Source organism: Leuresthes tenuis, unplaced genomic scaffold, assembly GCF_036924035.1.
Source record: "Leuresthes tenuis unplaced genomic scaffold, fLeuTen1.0.hap1 SCAF_22, whole genome shotgun sequence".
In the NCBI taxonomy this organism is placed as follows: Eukaryota; Metazoa; Chordata; class Actinopteri; order Atheriniformes; family Atherinopsidae; genus Leuresthes; species Leuresthes tenuis.
In genome coordinates this window covers 12193725-12213537 of record NW_027325376.1, presented here as the reverse complement: position 1 = coordinate 12213537, position 19813 = coordinate 12193725, and the positions used below count along the sequence as shown (strand labels likewise).

General features: G+C 39.9%; 1 protein-coding gene across 1 annotated transcript in view; it reads left to right on the top strand.

Moving 5' to 3' along the window:
• Nucleotides 1-4478: 4478 nt before the first annotated feature.
• The window catches only part of dnah2 (dynein, axonemal, heavy chain 2), a 66708-nt gene continuing 51373 nt past the window's right edge, over nucleotides 4479-19813 (top strand). Inside the window, exons 1-20 of the mRNA XM_072376170.1 lie at nucleotides 4479-4534; nucleotides 5057-5203; nucleotides 5516-5540; nucleotides 12390-12464; nucleotides 12585-12752; nucleotides 13086-13317; nucleotides 13469-13579; nucleotides 13690-13928; nucleotides 14206-14397; nucleotides 14770-14927; nucleotides 15543-15630; nucleotides 16241-16446; nucleotides 16948-17077; nucleotides 17328-17510; nucleotides 17660-17874; nucleotides 18185-18331; nucleotides 18510-18666; nucleotides 18885-18994; nucleotides 19071-19200; nucleotides 19485-19673. Coding sequence (XP_072232271.1) covers nucleotides 4479-4534; nucleotides 5057-5203; nucleotides 5516-5540; nucleotides 12390-12464; nucleotides 12585-12752; nucleotides 13086-13317; nucleotides 13469-13579; nucleotides 13690-13928; nucleotides 14206-14397; nucleotides 14770-14927; nucleotides 15543-15630; nucleotides 16241-16446; nucleotides 16948-17077; nucleotides 17328-17510; nucleotides 17660-17874; nucleotides 18185-18331; nucleotides 18510-18666; nucleotides 18885-18994; nucleotides 19071-19200; nucleotides 19485-19673 — 2958 coding nt within the window. The remainder of the gene's footprint in view (nucleotides 4535-5056; nucleotides 5204-5515; nucleotides 5541-12389; nucleotides 12465-12584; nucleotides 12753-13085; nucleotides 13318-13468; nucleotides 13580-13689; nucleotides 13929-14205; nucleotides 14398-14769; nucleotides 14928-15542; nucleotides 15631-16240; nucleotides 16447-16947; nucleotides 17078-17327; nucleotides 17511-17659; nucleotides 17875-18184; nucleotides 18332-18509; nucleotides 18667-18884; nucleotides 18995-19070; nucleotides 19201-19484; nucleotides 19674-19813) is intronic.

Below are 19813 nucleotides of genomic sequence, written 5' to 3'. Positions count from 1 at the left end.
GTGATGATGAATACATGTCTTCTCCTCTGCTTTTTTCTGACAACTGAGAGGGTCTATTCACAGCTGCTTCAATGAGGAGCGAGTGTGTGGGTTTGTGGATATGTCACACAGCTCCCGTTGCTTTATTCCATCAGTCTGAATTAGATTTGGCAAACTTGAGCTTAATATTCTTGTGATCACAGGAGGATTTTGCTGCTGCAGCAAAAAGTCTTTTCTCTTTAGTTTACAGCAGTCTGTCATTATCTAGTCTTAATGATATTGAGATTCATGACTTGCTTTAACTTAGTGAGTTTTTCAAAGAAGTTCCCTGTTAAGTTTTCTTTGTCAAAACAAGTCTTTCTGTCCTTTCTATACATCTCTTTCTACTACATACCTTTCTCATATTTTCTTTCCCCCGCAGCACTTTCTCATCCATTTATCCATCCACTTCTTTCTTGTTTTACAAGTCTGCCTATCATTCTGTAATAAGCTGGAAGAGATGATGGCGATGGTTTTCTCTCTGCATCAGAAATGCTTCTCCTTGTGCGTCATCTCCTTCAGCTTCAACAGCCTCAGCTCTCGCTTTGTGGAACTGCCTGCTCTCCACTTCTCGACAAGCTGTGAGTGTCAGCTGTTATCCCATCAGTCCCTGTTTCTGCTTCTGTCTTGTTGTTTTACTCCATCCATTTGGCTGCCTCTCTTTCTCTCTGTCTCTGCTTCTGGCTGTCTGGCTCAGCCCTCCCACCCACACGTTCTCCTCAATAGCCCCCGTTTGATTGACTCTGGCAGCTGAAATGCCCATCAGAGACTGAGGCAATGGCTCAGCACTGTGACCGCTGTAATAGTCTATTGTTAAGGTTTTGGTGAGAACTCTTATCAACTTTCCGTTAAACGAGTGTTTCGTGCGTCACTTGAAAATTCATTTTTCTTTGAAAAGTACCATCACAGGCTCGCCAGTCGAGCTGCAGAACTCCTGATCAGTGTTCTGCCTCCCGAAGAGTGCTCCACAGAGTCCCTGCTGCAGGTGACTCAGGCCTCTGACACGAGCAAACATTTCATTCCTTCAGAGCTCAGAGCTTTGTGTCAACACCTTTGCTCTGCCTTAAACCCTGGAGTTGTGTCTGCCATCCTGTCTGCACTACTGCTTGCAAGCCTTTTTAGATGCAGTCTTGCATTATGTTTTTGGGTTATCCATCCGTCTCAGTCTTCAGCATCGCAGGAACTACTTAATGGAGTATGGCATGTTCAAATTTGGCACAACCTCTGTAGAATGAACAAAAAGTTTTTTTTATTTATTTTTTTTTATTCTGAGGTCAGGTCACTGCGACCCCACAAAACCAACAAATCCTTCAATTGGAATGAGCACATTGGATGTTTGTTTGTTTGTTTATACTCTGAAATAACCCCAAATGACCTCCTGTAAAGAACCACCTTTACAGGGTGATGGAGAAAGATACAACTCAGTTGAGTGTTTCTACACTGGAGCAGATGTTATTCTCAAGTTTATCATTTAACCAACCATGAAATCTTCAGAAAACAGGGTGTGGAGATGGCATAGATTGGTGAAGCACTTTGAACCAGTCACCTTCATGTGGCTACAATAAGACTTTACTAAGACAAATTTGCTTTAGTTTAGACAATAGCATCACTTGGTCAATCAAAACTGCTTTGTTAGAGATAGAAAACAAACATAGTTAGGACTAAAATACATTCTTTAGAGATAGTCAACGTTGAGACTGCCATTTTTGCACTTCACATGCCGTTGGTCTCGCAACCATTAGTGCAATAGTGGTTGCAAATTCAATTAACGTCATAGATTTTTTTTTTTTTTTCTGCCGGTTCGAACAGACAACCCGTGGGATCTTTTTGGGGAGGAAGAATTTCCACAAAACGATACGTTTTTTTTATTTTTAATTTACTCTTTGTTCTTCTTCATTCAAGAATCCATTCTCTAACTATAAAAGCATTTTTCAAAAATGTCTTTGAATTAAAGGATAAAATGAGAAAGCAATGACATCTTAAGATCCAAAACTTCAACAGCAAACTTCACTGTTACATTACTTAAAAATAAAATATAATAGAATGACGTTCTGCACCATAACTCAGGTACAGAGGCATAAGTTAATGGTAAGTGCAGCTTGACTGGTTGGCACAGGCATATGACTGTAAGGTGGCTTCTTGCTCAAGTGTATCTTTTAGGATCAAGTCATTTATACACAACAAAATGTTTTAGAAGTATTTGGCTTGTTTCGACAGATCTCTGTCTGTGTGTCAACACATTGTTCCCCTGCTCCCTTGTGCTCATCAGCATGATTTGAAGCTATTTATTTTAACAGTGGAGACCTGACTGTCACTTTCTATGGTTTGTTGCTTTTCTGACACGCCTTTCTGTAACTGGGGAAATGCCACTGTTGTACATCAAGCGATTTGTTTATTTGGGGAAGTCAATTTTTATTGTCTTTCCTTTTGATTAATTTTTTTCCTCTCTCCATTTCCTCCCTTTGCTTTGCCTTAGATGCATAACATTTGGAGGAGGCTGTGTACGAGTAGCAAAGGACTGAATGTCAGCATCTCGACTGCTGCTGCATGAGAAATCACTCATCACTGTATCTGAACTGTAGTTTCTAACTAGGCAACATCTGAAATTAATCATTTTATGCTCATTTAGAGAGACACAATGCATAGTTGGGGTTTGGTTTTACATCTTACACACACACACTGTACCCAATCATAACTCGTTTACACTCCTCGTGTGTAGTGTTTTGGCAGAGCAAACATAGCTCTTTTAATTCTTTTCATCACTTTAAAGCTACACTTGAAATGTCTGCATTTATGAAACAAGACCTCTGCACTCTGTAATATATTTGAACATCATGGACTTAATTATTTGGATTAATTCATTAGGTCTCTCATTAAGCTGCTAAAAAGATGCAAAAGAATGGATGGGAGATCTTATGGCTCTGTATTGTAATTGCAAAATCCAGGGTTCCTTTACTGCGGGGGACCTTTTGTTGAATGATAAAACTATCGAGCCTCTCAGATTTCCAATCTTAGGCCGCACTGTTACAATCGAATGATGAGAAATGCCCAAAAAAATGAATGAACAAAACTCATTGAAAGCCCAATTACAATGAATTTATCAAGCATTATGAAATTCCTTATAATTTGGTACAGTCATGGTCATGGCTCAGAAGCATGGATTGTGCAGTAATCTGAAGGCCAGCTGTTACAGGATGTTTGGAGGTGGAGGACCCAAACCCAAAGACGCAGGCAGGCGGCAGCTGGATGAGAAATGAAATGGACTTTTTATCAAACAAAACCAAAAAAAAAGCACTGCTGTGGCAGGGAGTTGAAATGCAGAAACCCCAAACACAGACGAGCAAGGCAGGAACGGCACACAACAATAAACAATGACGACGATCTGGCACTGAGCAAAGCATACCTAGCAGAACTGAAGCTGAGTGAAGATAAAACTAACGCAATGCAGGTGTGAAGAAATCTGTAACTGAACCAGAAAGGTGAAATAAAGACAGGAAGCAAACTCTGTGGAATACACACCCAGGGGGTGGCCAAGGGTGGCTATGGCCACCACTTACCTCAAATTGTGTTGGGTTAACATAGCCCTACCACAACTAATGGGGAAGTCTTTTAGAAGGCTGCTCATATACTAATTTTCTATTCAAACAATCATACTTTTTTAACAGTTTTTAGACAACTTTAATGTAGCAGAAAGTGCTTTAGGAAGCACCAAAAACATCTCCTTTCTTCTCTCCCCAACCCCACCCTATCCAACTTCCAACCCACCTTGAAGCAAGTAAAACCAGTTAAGATGAATAGAAAATAGAAAAAAAAATATGAGCTGGTCAAAGCATATCTGTTATCTTATGTGCTTTGAATAGAAGATATTCTCACTTTTATCAATATTTCAGAAAGCTTGACATCTGAAACTGCTCCTGCTCTCAGTTGACTGACCGAGGGTCTACTTCTGCATGACAGTCATGTCTGCGTATTTAAGTGAGCGTGACCATGAAATTAACTTTGTACCCAACAGCTATGTGCCACACAATGAAACAAACAACAAAAGAAACCCATTATGAGTCATCAGTTTATGTGCTATCAGAATGAGAATAATTGTTGGCTCAGCTTGGCCAGTGCCATGATTTTTTTTTTTTTTTTTTTAATTTTCTGCCATTTACTTATTTAATTTTTGCACCACCACTTGAAAACACCTGAGAATGTCTAACAGGGTTCATATACTGTATAACAAACGTTTGGACATGGAGGACATCCAAAGTAAAAGTTTAGCCCTCGTAAGGTTTTACAGCTCTGAGCTGAAGTGTCATCTTTTCACATCTGTGAAGCCTGTTATTAGTCTTGCATGATTAGTTTCATAAAGCTTTATTAAACGTCTTTTTGCCTTTAAGACTGATTAATTAAATTGATGTTTGAGTAGAGGATATTTCTCGACTGCCAGTCTGTCCAGGGAGTACCTTGCCTCTATGCTGGTGGCAGCTGGGATAAGCTGCAGCCCCTCCCTGACCCTGAACAAGATAAGGTGGGTATAAAAAAGAAATGAATGAGTATTACTGAGTTTTGAGTGCAGAGAGGCATTATCACATCAGTGCATTTGGGATTTCCCTTGTATATGACACCATAGTTGAAGGTAACATTAGATTCTGGCAATGTTCGCATGTATCATCAGCTTATCTTTTTCATTTCCAGATGTTTGGGTTGCTCCTTGCCAGCAAGCACCTTTCTTTCTAATGGATGTCTGATTTGGACAAGCACAAACTTCACAATCAGACCTTGAGTTCTCTCCTCTCTGCAACAGAGACTTTCTCACCGCCGTATTGCAGGCAGTCGAGCAGCAGATGTGGAAAAAAACACATCTTTGCAATTATGTGTTCACATCGTCTCAAGGCCTGAATTAAAAACTCATATAAACATAAGAACACATTCACAGCAATAGAGAGCAGAATTCTCACTTGCCCCCTATATGCCCCCCCAGGGAGTGAAAACCATCATGAATGAGTATGACCTTCTACATAAGTTTTTTTTTTTTCCCCCGTCCACACAGCATCCTTCTGGAAGTGACTATATTTCAACAGATGGTTTGGAACATCGTCTATGGCTTCAATGTGTCTGACTTTGAGATCAAAGCCTCACTTGATACTCAAGGAAATCATGGCTACTTTTTGCCAAATCTGCCATCAAATGGGCAGCCGTCAGTCCATAGGGCAAGTTGACAATAAAAACGACCAAATGATGCAGGGAGGTTGTGGATTTAGTTATGGCACTGATGAGTGAATTGAATTGACATGGTGGATTTCTTTTTTTTGCTCATTAGTAGTCAACTCTACACCACAAATATAGGCTGCGCTCAAACAGAAAGGTCCTTTCATATTCTGTCAGACTAAAGGCCAATTAGACTAATGGATAATGACGATCTAACTCAAATACTTGAGACTGAACGTACTCATGGCCTTTGTTGAAATGTCTTTCTTTCCACTTCCATCCCTTCTGTCTCTGTCTGCAGAAGAGAAAATTCACTCACCCTTGGTGTGTTGGGCTGCATTACAAATATGCACTACTATACACCTTTAAGCAGACAAGTAACAAATGAAGACAAACAACCTGATGAAGTGTCATAGAAAGATATTGGGGCACCATGTGCCACACAAGCAGCATTAATTTGCCCTGGCATTGATTCTACAAGTGTCTGGAACTCTATTAAGGAGATGGAGCATCATTCTGAAAAAAGATATTCCCTCATTTGGTGTAGAGCTCTGAGTGGACTGGCATATCGATCCCAAATCTAACACAGGTGTTCAGTTTGGTTGAGATCTGGTGACTGAAGGCCACGTATTAGAATGACATCATTTTCACACTCATTGTTACTGACCCCTTGCACCCTATGGATTGGCGTATGGTCATCCTGGAAGAACCAACTCCCAGCGTAGGATGATGGTGATCGCTGAGAGCAACTCTATTGATTTGCAGTGACCCTGCATTTCAGTGACTAACAGACCCAAACCTTGCTGCCAAAATGCCCCCCCCCGACAGCATAACAGAGCCACTACATCTCCTCCCTGGTGAGGGTGGAGGTTTCAGGTTTTTTCTTTCACTTGCCGCCTTTTCTGTATGTACACTATGATTCAATGCTTATTGTAGACTAACATTGTAATCTGTATGCATTTGTGGTTCGGTAATTTATGCTTTTTCAGGACAGTAAATAGGAGCAGACATGGACAGTCACGTGAGCTGCACCTTTAAGCAATGTAGTAATATGTATAAAGGTTCTGCCTTACAGTGCTCTGCTTTAGATTAATCTAAACGTGTATTTGGGTCTTAAAGCTTAGAGTCCACTGATATATATATATATATTTTTTCTTCTTAGAAAGCGCACTGCGGCTGCACCTTAATGACAGAGGCCATTTCAGCCCCCCCTCTGTGACCGTCATGGTCACAGAGTGCTAGCACCACCAAGTGGACAATGAGATAATTGCAGCCTTGGAACTGCAGTCGGTGGAGCTCTGACCAACAGTGAAGGTCCGTTAATCACTTGTAAAAACACACAGAGAGACTCACGTCCACTTGCCTCAATTGTAACATTTCTAAACAGTAATTCGGAGAAGATTAAAGCAGCTGGGGCACGCCAGTGAAAATGCTGTCACTTGATCCATCTTTTAGAGTGAGCCGAAGATGTGAAGCCATATGAATAAATCAGCTTGTAAAACACAAAAAATATTTACTTAAGCCCACCATAATATAGCGGTGAATGCAAGTATTTAGTATTTCTGATTACAGTAATTAAAGTAATTTGACATTTCTGTTTACTTTATTAGTATTTTTAAATATTTCAGTTCTGCTGCATATGTTTCTATCAGGGCAAACTAGATTATGAGGATCCTCATCCTTATAATTCCCAAGTTTATTCAGGTCTTGCAAGTGTTATGACTACAAAGGTTGGAAGTTCTGATTTTGTATTTTATTGATAGGTAATTAAGAAGTGCTGTTAAGATTTTTAAGCAAATGTGTGTTACAGTTTCAGTCCATTTCAAAATATTTGAAAGTTTTTCCTTGTGCCACATGCTGTCAGCAAAGGTAAAACTGTAAGATTGATGGAGCCTCAGATTTCTTACGGCGCCTGACAGAACTGATGGATGGGACACTCCAAGGTCAGCTTATTCAAATAAAAGTAAACTCTTCTAAACATTTTAAATTCAACTTTTTTTTGTATAATCTAACCTTTTTTCTTTTCAATCACGGTGGCATTTTGGCAGGACACACCAATTAAAATAACAGAATTAGGATGATAGAATGCTGTCAAACAGAAACTGTATATTTGTGTATGTTATTTCATCCCCTGAGAAGCAGGAGGAAAAAAATCATCCAAAACTTAGAGATGGTTTGATCGGGTTCGGTAGGCTCCTTTCGCTGAATTGCATTTATCACAGCTGTGAAAGAAGACGCCACACTAGAGCTTCTCGACACGCATAATCACACATACTGCAGCTGCTCAGAGCTTTGACATGTTCCTCTGACATCATCTTCGAAAAACAAACAACTTTCAAGGCTATTTAATTCACTCTTTCCAAAACCCCAACGTATTCTCACTCCTCCCAGCTGTTCCCTCAGTCTCTGCCTCCTTTGTCTCTCACCTCAATAAGTGGGCAGACAGACTAGAATAAAGAAGCGCTTGGATCAATGACACTGAAACTGCTGCTCTTTGGAGGATGAATCTCGCATTAAAAATGGACTCAAGGAGCCACCGCAGAGCCAGGATTGAAATAGAAAAGAAACAATTCTTTCGAAGAGGGAGCGCTTAATTTTTCGCCTACAATTAAACCTCTCTCTGTTCTTAGTGTTTTCCTTTTTCTTTTTTTCCACATTCAACATACTGCCTGTTTATTGCTCTCTAAAAACTCATTTCTCACGTGTTCCACCGCAGGTTATACAGCATGTTATTCATCTGTATTCTCATCAGGAAGCTGGCTGTCTTTGTACTTATAAATATGGTTTGTTATTAAAGGTGGATTTATCAATCACTCTGCTTGGCGGCGCGTACACACATTTATTGTTTTTGTTATACACAAATACACGCACACAGATGGGGCTTTGGCAGCATTCCAGCTGTGATCCTTTAAAAAAAAAAAACACCCCATTCTGCTTCATTATCACTGGACCTTTCCTTACACTGTGCAGGCTACACAGGGTGCTGTCAGGCTGGGTCGAGGAGGTTGAAAAGATTTCGCCTCCAAGTGAGTGTGTGTGGATGTGATTCCACTGAGCTCGGGTTGCTCTGGGCCATTCTTGTTTATGTTCAAATGTCTGTCTCTGGCCTCATTATGCCTGAAAGCGTGCGTTCAGACACATGTGTATGTTTGTTTGCGTGTATTTGTGAGTGGCTTTTCATGAGGTGGGGCATACCTTGGCCGTCGGTGGCTGAACAAAGCCAGTGTCTGTGGACTAATCGTGGTGTAATAAGCAAAGTATATCTTCCAAGGCCTACTCCACTTTTCTAAAAAGACCCTGAGCTCATTGTGCTCTAGCCAGCAGCTTATTACTGCCTAATGTACTGTGTGTGCATTTTTGTGTGAGTCTGCGTGTGTTGTTTGTACTTTTATTGAAATATTGGATTGCTATTAGGGCTGCTGCCTCCAGCTGGGCTTCTTTATTCTATTGACTATTTGTAAGCTGAACAACTCTGTTTCTCTGGTTCTTCGCTCATCTACACTCCTTTTATTCTCGTTTAAGTAAGTGATGGTGTATATCTTCTGCCTCATCTGGTCTAAACAGGCCATCTGTCCTGCTTATTTATCCCTTCCATCCCTTTCTTTTCCATCCCTTGTTGGCAAGGCAGCCTTTCATTAGTTATGAGATCACAAACTCATGGTTTTTCATTTTGGCCTGCCTTCCAATCTGTCTCCAGTCATTTTGCATCTGTGTTCCACACAACAATTGTTTGCTATGTCACCCCACTATACGTTTGAATGGCATACCTAGATGCTTTCATTGCTTTATTTCACACAAAGCTTATCACCTACTCTGTCAACATCCAAATTGTATTTGAGCAGAAAATCTAAGAAGGCCATCAAACATTGTTGAGAAGAATACATCTTTTATTGGTCACTTTCACTATTCATTTGAAAAATATTGAAAAATATTTGTATTTTTCTACAAGATTTAATTAAAAAAAATGTATTACCTAATCTAATCAAGTCTGGACTTCTGTACGAATATAGAAGTTTGAGTTTTGAGTGAGTGTGGAGGGTTGTGCACCTTTCAGTCCAAAGATGTACAGGAACACTCATTTTACGTGGGTATCAAGTGGGAGTGAAGTACTATGCAATAATATCCTCCAGCAAGTTTTAGTGGTAGGTTTAATTTGCTGAGTTGATTGTGTTCCTGTTGCGCCTACCAGCCCCGTGCTTGTTTTATTGTAACAATAGCAGAAACAAGAAATAACCTGGAGGCGATATCATTGGAGATCATAAACATACAGCTTTTCCTTGATTCAGAATGTACCACGTGATACTAAACAAACTCGCAATATTACCTGCAGAAAAGATGAATTCATTCATTTTCTTTCCTGCGTCTCTTTTATCTATTCTTGATTTGACAGCTGGAAACTTTAGGCACATACATGCAAATAATGAAGGTGAAGGTAAAGGATATTTTTATGCAAATGTGCGTTTCTCCTAAGCTGAGCAAGAGCATAGTGGGACGGAATGAAAAGGAGCCTGTTCAAACAAATCATTTCTAATGAAGCTTCACAGACAAGAAGTCTGGAGTCAGTCAGCATTGTGTGAGAGAAGGCCTGTACTTCCCCGCAGGAAAGGACTCTACACTCCTGTGAGGGACGGAGAGACAAACAAGAGAAGAAAGTGAGCCGGGAGGAAGACAGATTCAGTAATGAGAGAGGGAAGCCATTCGGGAAGGAGTGGGTGAGTTCAAGGTTGGACTCAGACTTAAAGATTGTCCCCCCTGAAAGACCATACACAGACTTCCTCAGGGTTTTGTCTATGTGGTCTCTGGTCTGAGATTCAAGAGAGGAGGGGTATAACAATATCCTGGATTCAAATTCAGATAAGCTTATTCTAGTCGTAAGAAAAATATCCTACTTGGGAGCCTGGAGGCTTTAGTTGAAATAACCTGAATATGGATATAGTTACAATCCCAAATTAGCAAAATGTGTGATTATATGGAAAATACTAATAAAAAAGCACTCTGATACCACTTTAATGACATTAAACATTATTCAGAAATTCTCTACCTTGTCATTTCAGATTCTAGTCAGATTTTTCATCAGAATCAGTCACACCTGCAGGTTTTACATCACCTCATTCATGACACAAAACCATCGTCTGCACACGAAATCCCAGTCAGACACCTGCAGATACACCTACACATACTTGATTTGATTTATTTTGCTTCCTCGTACAACTGAGTACAACCTAAGAAAAGAAATAGAAATACAAAAAAGGTAAGACAGTATGGACAATGTATATTTAAAAAGAATGGCAGCTTTATATATATATATATATATAACAAATAGAGAAAAAAATATTTTCTCAAACAGGAGATGTCAGCAGGTGATTGTAATTTATTTATGTGTCTTTGAGGAACTAAAATGAGCAGAAGAGCTCAATGTGGTCAACAAATAAGAGGAAAATCATTGAAATATCTACAAACAGTGTTTCTCAGAAAAGATTTGTACATTTCTCACCCTTCAGTGCGTGATATCATCAAATGATTTTGTGCATAGAGGGCAAGGTCAGATCAATCAGTTTAATAACTGAAACAGTCAGCACTCATAAATAAGTTTTACAACAACTTAAAACAGCCTGTTGGTGTGCCAGTGAAACCTTTTACAAAGCTAAAGTTCTGACTGTTTCAGTCATCACGTTTTTAATTATTATTTTTTTTATTGTTGTTTAACAGACCGATCAGTGTTCAAGATCTTTTTTTGGAGGAAATGGATGCTGTAGCTCCAGACCAGAGATTAAAAAGACCATCCAGTAACAAGTCCAAAAGCCGGGCTCTGTGATAGTATGAGTTTTTATCAGTGTTCTTGGTAAAGCTAATTTACACTTCAGTGATGGCAGTATTAATACAGAAAATTCATTGAGATTTTATTGCAACGCATGACCACAGCTTATCCAGGAACAGCCATGCATTTTCAACATTTCAATGGTATTTAATGTAAAGCCACATTCTGCATACAAGGCACGGCTGAGGACCAAGAGGCACTGGACTGATCTGTTTTTACTGAATGTGTTGCAGCTGAAACACTGCACTATGTGCAGTGAAATAAAAGGTAATGCAAAGTAACAGCAAATGTTAGAATCGCTGCATTTTACAAACTGTACGGCCCCAACTTTTTTCAGATTTTTTTTAAAATTATTGTTAGCTATTTAATTTTTGTCATTGTCATTATTATTATTAATTTGGTCCGTGCCAGGTACTTACCGTAGTTATTCCTCCACTGGAGGGCGACCTTGTATGACTTGAGTCACATTCTTAGTCTACATGAAGATGTCATTGCACATTTTTGCCGAATAAGCTCAATATTAATAATAAAAGTTTTTAAAAACATTTTCAACAGTCTTTCTACATTTCAAATGGCATATTAATGCATGCTTTACCTTGTACATCGTTACGTGTTTACTAAATCCTACCCCCCTCCTCCCCTTCTAAACGTGAAAATGTCAACGTAATGTAAGCTAGCTCAGTTGAATATTGTTTATTGTTTCCTGAAAATCACCACAAACTCCACCAGCACAAAGCACGACGCCCACGTGCTTGGTGTGCTCGTGAGCGAGCTCGTGAGCCCTGCCCAACTTCTTCCGCCTAACGTTTCTGGCCTTGTCCTCTCGGGTTACCCAGATAACCAACCGTTACCATAGCGACATATACACGGAGCGGTAGGTTTAACTCAATTACTGTAGTTTGACTGTGTGAAAACAAACATTTACGAAAAAGATTAATACTGTCCACGTTGGAATGACATCTTGTATATATTTTTAACCGTATAAAGTGGTCGTTGCGGACCCGGAAACATTTTTTAATAAATACTTGATGTGAATCTTGTGAGAACTGCGGTGTTGTTTACGAGTTAATATGAACACGATGATTTGCTTGCTTCCAAACCCTGACATCGCTGCTTTGATCTAGCATGAAACACCAAATAGTCCTTTACTTTCCATCTAATGTTAAGGTAAAAAAGAAAAAAAAAAAACACAAACACTATTTTACTAATTCAATAACTGCTCCATACTCGCGAAGCTCCAAAAACTTAGAAAAAAAAAGACGAATAGAACGACGCTATAAAGCTGAAAACTAAAAGTAACGTTATAGTTTAAAATTATAACCTGGTGTCTCCTGTCACTGTATCAGCAGCTACAAAGAAAGAAGAAATCTTGGAGGCTAAGGTTGTGAAAGAAATGGAGGAGGAAGAGGAAAGCACAATGGCCATCCGTCAGGTAAAACAATTAGCAATTTTTTTTGTTGTTGTTGATTTAAAATTTGACCACAAAATACCCTATTTTCTCGTGCCCCTTCTCTCTTTGGACCCATCTTTTCATATTCCTATCTGTGGGTAGGTGTTTATCCATTGTGTGGATATTGCTGGTGTGACTGAGGAGTCATGGAAGTCAGAAGAAAATGTCAAATCCCTGGATCAATTTATCATGGACATCTCTATCACATCTGTGGTAGTCTATATGCACATCTCGAAGGGGCTTCGGGTGGAATACAGCATGCCTTTGCAGGTATTTACCTCTTCAGTTAGATAATATAATTTATCCTAGTCTTGTTTGTGATCCTTAAATAGAGAGATTTCTAGTGCTTTTGTCTTTATTTCTGTGGGCTCTTTTGTAATCTAATGTGATGTCAGGGCTGGATATTTGTTAATTTACCCCAGTTTGTGAAATATAGATTAATGAAAATACCCAGACTCTGCAACGCTTTACTGTGTCGTCTTTTGTCTGATCAATCGGAGTGCTCTACTCTCCTTTTTTATGTTCTGCTAATTCATTTCCCCCTCTACATTTCTTTTTCCCCTTCCTCTTTACCACTGCATCGAACTATTCATTTTATAGGAGGAAGTGGTTGAGGAGCTGTACTGTTTTACCCGCATACCAGGGGCCATAATAACTGAAGAAACGTTTGATGCAGCCGTACATTTCAACAAAGTGAGGGGCGATTCCCTCCAGAGGCTGCTTCACGATATGACCTGTTTGCAGGCCCCCCCAATTGCTCTCATTACATACAAGGAGCATAACATCAACGATGACGATATCAAGAGCTTGCACTTCTTCATTGCCTCCATAACAGGTTGGTGCCTCAGAGGAAAGGAGAGAATTGGTTAACCATTTCTGCACCTAGATATATTACACTAGCAGTAGTTGTCAAGAAAGACTTCTCACTGGCTCTTCATCATCACGTTTTACTGTGTAATATTTTACACAATTCTATTCTTGAACAGATGACTCGTATAAAAAGTCAGGCAACACAGTTTTATACATCCCAGTGGAAGCCCTACAGTTCAGTCCTGAGGAGGCCAGCAAGGACAAGAAGCTGGTCCAGAGAATGGAGAGTAAGTTTGAGAAGGTGTTTATGTGTGTGTGTATGTATGGAGGGATCTCTCATATTTGTTTCCACCTATACATCCTCTTCCCTCCACTCTGTTGTCCTACTCTCTTTTAGTCATTATGATCCACTGGACTGATCAGATCAAAGAGATTCTGAATGCCCAAGAAATGGTAGAGATGAAAGACAGCTGTGGTCCGCTGCAGGAGATAGCCTTCTGGAAGAGTCGCTCGACCAAGCTGTCTGACATCAGCCAGCAGCTACAAAAGCCACAAATCAAGCACATCCAGAACATCTTGCTGCAGGCCAAATCTCTGTATGTACTGCGGTTTTGCCAACTGGCCAAGGAAATACGGGTATTGGAACTTTGTTCAGTTTTGTCTTTGCAAAGGTGTAATACAAATAATATTGTCTTTAGAATTAAAGAGCAGAACTGAGTATTGGAGCCACCAAAATAGAATTGTATTGATTGATGGTGTACACACAATGCAAAACTGGACTGTTCATAACCATTGCTGTTTTACACATTTTTTTTTTTTAGCTAGACAGTAAAAATCTTGACATGATAGTTTAAATGGAACCAATAATCAGGCCTGTTCTCATTTGACCTCAGTGTGTTTATGTGGTGCCCAGGAATGCTCTCTGCAGGCTCAGTCCAACCTGACCTTCCTGTCCATACTGAGGGAGCCCTGCGAAGAGCTTTCCCAGCTCGAGCCAGGACAGATTGCTTCAAAGCTGCGGCACATTGTCATTCTCATTCGCATCATCTGGGTCAACTCCCCCCATTATAACACCACTGAGAGAATCACTGGGCTCTTCTGCCAGGTATCTGGATATTAATGGTTCCAAGCATGGTGGGGTGTGTGCTTCTTTACTTGACCGGATTTTTGTCCATCCCTTTGTTACTTTATTACAATTTCAAATCCTGTTCGTATGCTCACACTGTTGTTGCTATATATAATATTATTGATGATATTGTTAATTTATTTGCTTTCAATGATTTTGTGACCATTCTTCAGTCAATTGCCTCATGCTGACTTTGTGTTTTTAATAGAAGTCTGACCTTGTTTTGCTCTTTCGCCTCTGGCAAAGCTAAATTTAAGGATTTTTTTTTTTAATCAAGAGAGAGGACAAATACACTTGAATTAGACACCCAGCACTTCAATTAACAGATGTTTGTGTTCTTCAATGTTTCAGATGAGTTACAAGATCATCCACTTGTGCACCCAAAAGATCTCTCTGGACAGGATTTTCAAGGACTTTGTGTTATCAAGCAAGCAAGTCCTCCATGACTGCATACAGTGCTGCCTGTCCTGGAAGGAAATTTATCAGCATGTCTCACAGCGTCATCATAAGTAGGAGAAATTGAACCAGTACAACATTGTTTTGATTTGAAATGTTGGAATTCACTACTTTAGATAGTTTAGATACTTTAGAATACTTTAGATATATAGTTTTGCATAAAACTGAATATGTATTAGTGATGGCAAAGTTAAAGTCAGACTGGACAAAATTTTATAGAGTTTTCAATTAAGAAACAGACTCACAAACAACCTAAAGTTACCACCTGGATTTAACAAGGTAAAGAGGTTAGAGGCTCCCGTTGGAAAAGCACTCCAGTGATTAATATGTTTCTGCTGGCAGAAAAGTTATTTAACCCTAACTGATGCAGTGAGTAGCTTCTCACCCAATTAGACGTTAAACATTGGTGGAATATGCATTCTGTAGTGGTGGAAAATATGTTATTCCATTTCAGAAGGATCAAAGTATTGGTCTGCATCATGCAAAGAAACCAACTAAAGAGATTGCTTAGTTTTTTTACATGCTGTGTGTGTGTGCTGTTGTGTTATTTCTGCTGACCTGTGCAGCTGCACAGGTTCAATAAACGTGAAAAGGCATCTTGAACATTTGCGCCTTCCTTCCACACTTGCTGTCAGTGTCACAGCTTTTCTTTGATTCTCCCCTATCAGGTATTCTCTAAAAGGTTGGGTCCTGGACCAAACGAGGTTCTTTGTGGTGATTGATGCTTTTATTAAGAGGCTCAAAGATCTGCTTGAGGTGAGTATTTCTCTCACTCACGTATACAGACTGAAGGACACAGTAGCATTTTTATACTGCATTTGTGATGTGTTTGATGTCAGGATGTTGAAATTCATGTCAGACCAGATGACCCCATCCCCTCTCCCCTCGCTCTCCCCAATGAACAGCTGCTGGAGCTATTACAACTGTTTCATCTCATAAAGTAGTACTGTATGCTGACAGTAATTACGTTTTTTTTTGTTATTCCCAATCAATCAACCCTGCTATGCAAAAGAACAGTACCTGAAAACAGTTTACAAATGGTATGACAACCTCTTGGAACTCTCCATCATTCTGAAGCTCCTCTGTAACCAAATCTGTTCCATGCAAGAGGTTAGGTTGCTATAAAATGGCTGCTGTATTGTCAAAGCGTCCTCAGCTTCTCTGAAATGATCAGTCCTCCTCACTTGTTAGTATTGCTTAATTTAATGGAGTATTTCACATGAGCATGATGGCCCTTACTGTTACTGTTGACCAGGTCTCTTTGTGGATGCGGTTCTCTCTCCAAGCATCAGTGAGATATGACGCCAAAATGAGTTCACACTATCAACTGTTATCTGTTGATACAGGTTGTTTTGATTTATCTCAGGTTTGTGACTGCCAGCAACAGTTTGCCCGCTGGGAGGATGGTCACCAGAGAGATCTGCCTTGCTTTAGAGGCTGTAAGGGACCAGAGTTCACCCGCACATTACTAGAGATTGAGGGCAACTTTCAACGTGGGCTGCAGAACCTGCGTTCTGTTGACAAGGCCATCCTTGATGTCAAAGATACCACATGGAACAATGAATTCAACAGGTTGATCTTCTGCTTTTAACACTTTGAGATCACAGCTAAAAATGCTAGTTAAAGATATGCATTTAGTCTATTTTTGATGGAAGCAATATCGAGCTTCAGATATTCACAGTTATTCTGGTCAGTTTTCAAAACATTAAAAGTCAGTGACTCGCAGTAAACAAAATAAAAACACAGGGTGTCGTGACAGGTTTTTTTTAGGGACAAACCCACAAAGGAAAAGGAGCTGAATATGAGTATTTTAGTAATTAGATATCATTTCTGTATATTCAGTATAACACTGACAAAATGCTTGATAATAGTCATAATAGTAATGATTTTCTGATGTAATCTGTACAGTTACTGTTTCATTTGCCTACTTTTTTAAAGCATATGCTAAGATTTTAGATGCTTTTTAGCATTGATTTATATTTTTCTCTGCTCCTGTGGATCTTAGTGTAGGTGTGTTGACACGTGTCTGCACTGATGATGTCGCGTGATTTTATTGTGTCTGGGTTTATACAGGTTTTGTGCATTTGTGAAGGATTTGGAAATGATGATACAGAACCTGATCAGTTCTGTTTTTAAGACCGTGAACACAATTCAGGAAGGAATTTGGCTTCTGGACGTTTTTAAGCCTATGTCTTCTCGTGAGGTGTCTCACAAACACACACACACACACACACACACATACACATCTTTTACAACACAGCAGTTCCTGTATCGTTCAGAACAAAAAGATTGGTTTGGTTATAGGTTATCCTTGCTAAAGTGTACCACATCCTCCAGATTTCTTTAATGTTTCTATCAGTGCAAAGCCTAATTAACCTGTTCCTTCCACTTTTTTGGCTAGTAAAGTTTAATCTCTCGTCTTGTTCTGTTTCATGTGATGTCCTCCATCACAGGCCATTAGGCGCTTTGTAGAAGAGAAGGCAGAGGAGGTGTACGCCATATTCAACAGAGAGCTCCAAATGGTAAACAAGGTGCTGAACGAAAGGAAAAGGTCTTCTCCTGAACATATGCCAAAGATTATAAGCCAGACCTTGTGGGCAAGAGCTCTAAAGCATCACTTAGAAAGTCCCATGGAGGTAAGTCCATCAGGCTGTGCATAATCTAATACTTTTTAATTGGTACAACACATGGACTGATTAATGCCATCACATGGCCATTATGAAAAGTAAGGAGCCCTCCCTCTTGATCTGTTTGCCCGACTTCTTTGTGTTTTTTCTCCCTCCAGGTGCTTCAGAATGCATTCTTTATGCCAAACTCTCACAGCCGCAAACAAGTAGTTTCCACCTCTGTTCAAACGGTCCAAATTTTGGATGAGATTATTCGGAAAAACTTCAATGAGTGGAGTCAGAAGATGGACGGACAGTTGCTGAAGAAACTGGAGCAGCCACTCCTGGTGCGCTGCAAGGAAACGCCGGCTAAGCTGGATGTCAATTTTGACAAGTGAGTCAACGGCAGCAAACAAAGAAAAACAAAAGTTACCTGTCTCGTTTGGGTTGTTTGCTTCTTGGTTGGTGTTGTGTTAACTGTGCAGGAACATTAAATGAAAAATACACTTTACCATCAGTTAATTCCAAATATATGCACATGCTATAAATACAGAAATGCTTTCACAGGGAAAGTTTATGTAAACTGCAAAACATTGAACAACACTGAAAAACACCTACATTTCTATCATCTGTGTGGCTTTTCCTCCACTTCACCTAACTTTAATTGTTTTTTTCTTTGTTTTTTTATGTGTTTTCTTGTCCAGAAACCTGTTGAGTCTGTTTTCAGAGATACATTACTGGGTTCAACTGAAGTATGAGATCCCCCAGTGTGTATCTGACATGTACCAGAGTAGGGAGGATATCAGGGTCCTCAGAGAGAGAATGCTGCTGCTGTGCAGGAACTACAACAGGTCTGACACACAATTCATGTTTGCATCCCTTAGCTCACATTACAGTACACAAATAATCACACAACAACTCAGCATTGTCATCACTTGTGAGATAATCTTGCCAGTTCCAGTACTGTTCATTGAGGAAAAACCAAACACAAATACAGTATATGTTCCAAACTCTTTGTGTACGTTTCAGGATTATTGGAATGTTGTCTCCGGACGAGTTGGGTCTGTTTCGGGAGCGAATTTGTTTCATTGATAAGAAGATTCGACCAGGTCTGACCAAACTCCTGTGGTTGACTAAAGTAGCCTCAAACCTCTTCATCAATGACTGTCTCCTGCACGTCGACAAGGTTGTGACACACACTTCATCACTTTCAAATCCTGGCATTTGAGATGCAAAGAGATGGCTTGTTGATGAGGATTAAGAGTTGACTGAATGGAGGGTTGTATGGATTAATGAGTACAGTTATGATGGCAGTATGAACAGGACTAACTGCAGCCAATAAAACCTGTTCTCACTGAGCATCTCTTCTTGTCCCCCTCCACTCTCTTCATAATAACACTCCAGGTCCAGTCGACAGTTGATGGTTACAAAGTCTCCAATCTATCCATCTCTAACCTCTGCCGGAAGATTAGTGAAACGTTGCTTGTAAAATTAGATGGCAAGACTGTGTACAGGTAACCACAGCTTTGTGATTTCTCCTTTGATGCATGTATTTCATTTAATTTTACACCTCACATCACTGTACTTTAGGAACTTGGAGTTTGAGGATGACCAGAGGGCTCATCAGCAGGGCTGTCTCCAAATACTGCACTCGGCACACCAGGATATTGTGGATATTATGACCCAGATCCACAGCATCTTTGCTGATGATGGCGCTGAGGTCTGAGCTGCGTTTTTCTGTCTTTAAAGATTGTTGATGCACACAGAAAACTGTACTCTGGAGCATCTATACAACACTTATTTTAGATTTATTAGCTATGATATGATGTTGAGCATGCAAACTTGTGACAGTAGGTAAGAGGAAGTTCCTTTGGTAGTTTCAAACTTTAAAAAAAAAAATCCGGTTTTGAAAGATTTAGTATAATTTTTTGCCTTTAAATTGATAGTACAGCTGAAATTCCCACTACTCTGCTTTGTGTGCAAATTTATATTCTTGTGTTTAAGGTCCAAGAGCACTGGGTGACCTACGTAGAGAAGGTGGACCAAATGGTAGAGGAATCTCTCAGGAGTAACGTCAGAGACTCCATGAAGAAGCTATTCAGAGCCATCAATGGTGATGGCAAGACATCACCCACCCCCTTGTTTAAAGTCCTTGTAGCACTGCGCCAGACACCTCCCCAAACTGCACCAAAGGTACCACCAACCCCTTTTCGGCAAATCTGATCATATAACAATGGTTTGTCGACTTCATGTCGAGACATGTCCATGTAGATCAGAGTGTTTGAGAGGCACAGTTTTATCACATGAACTTGCATTTTTTTCGCTGGTCTACA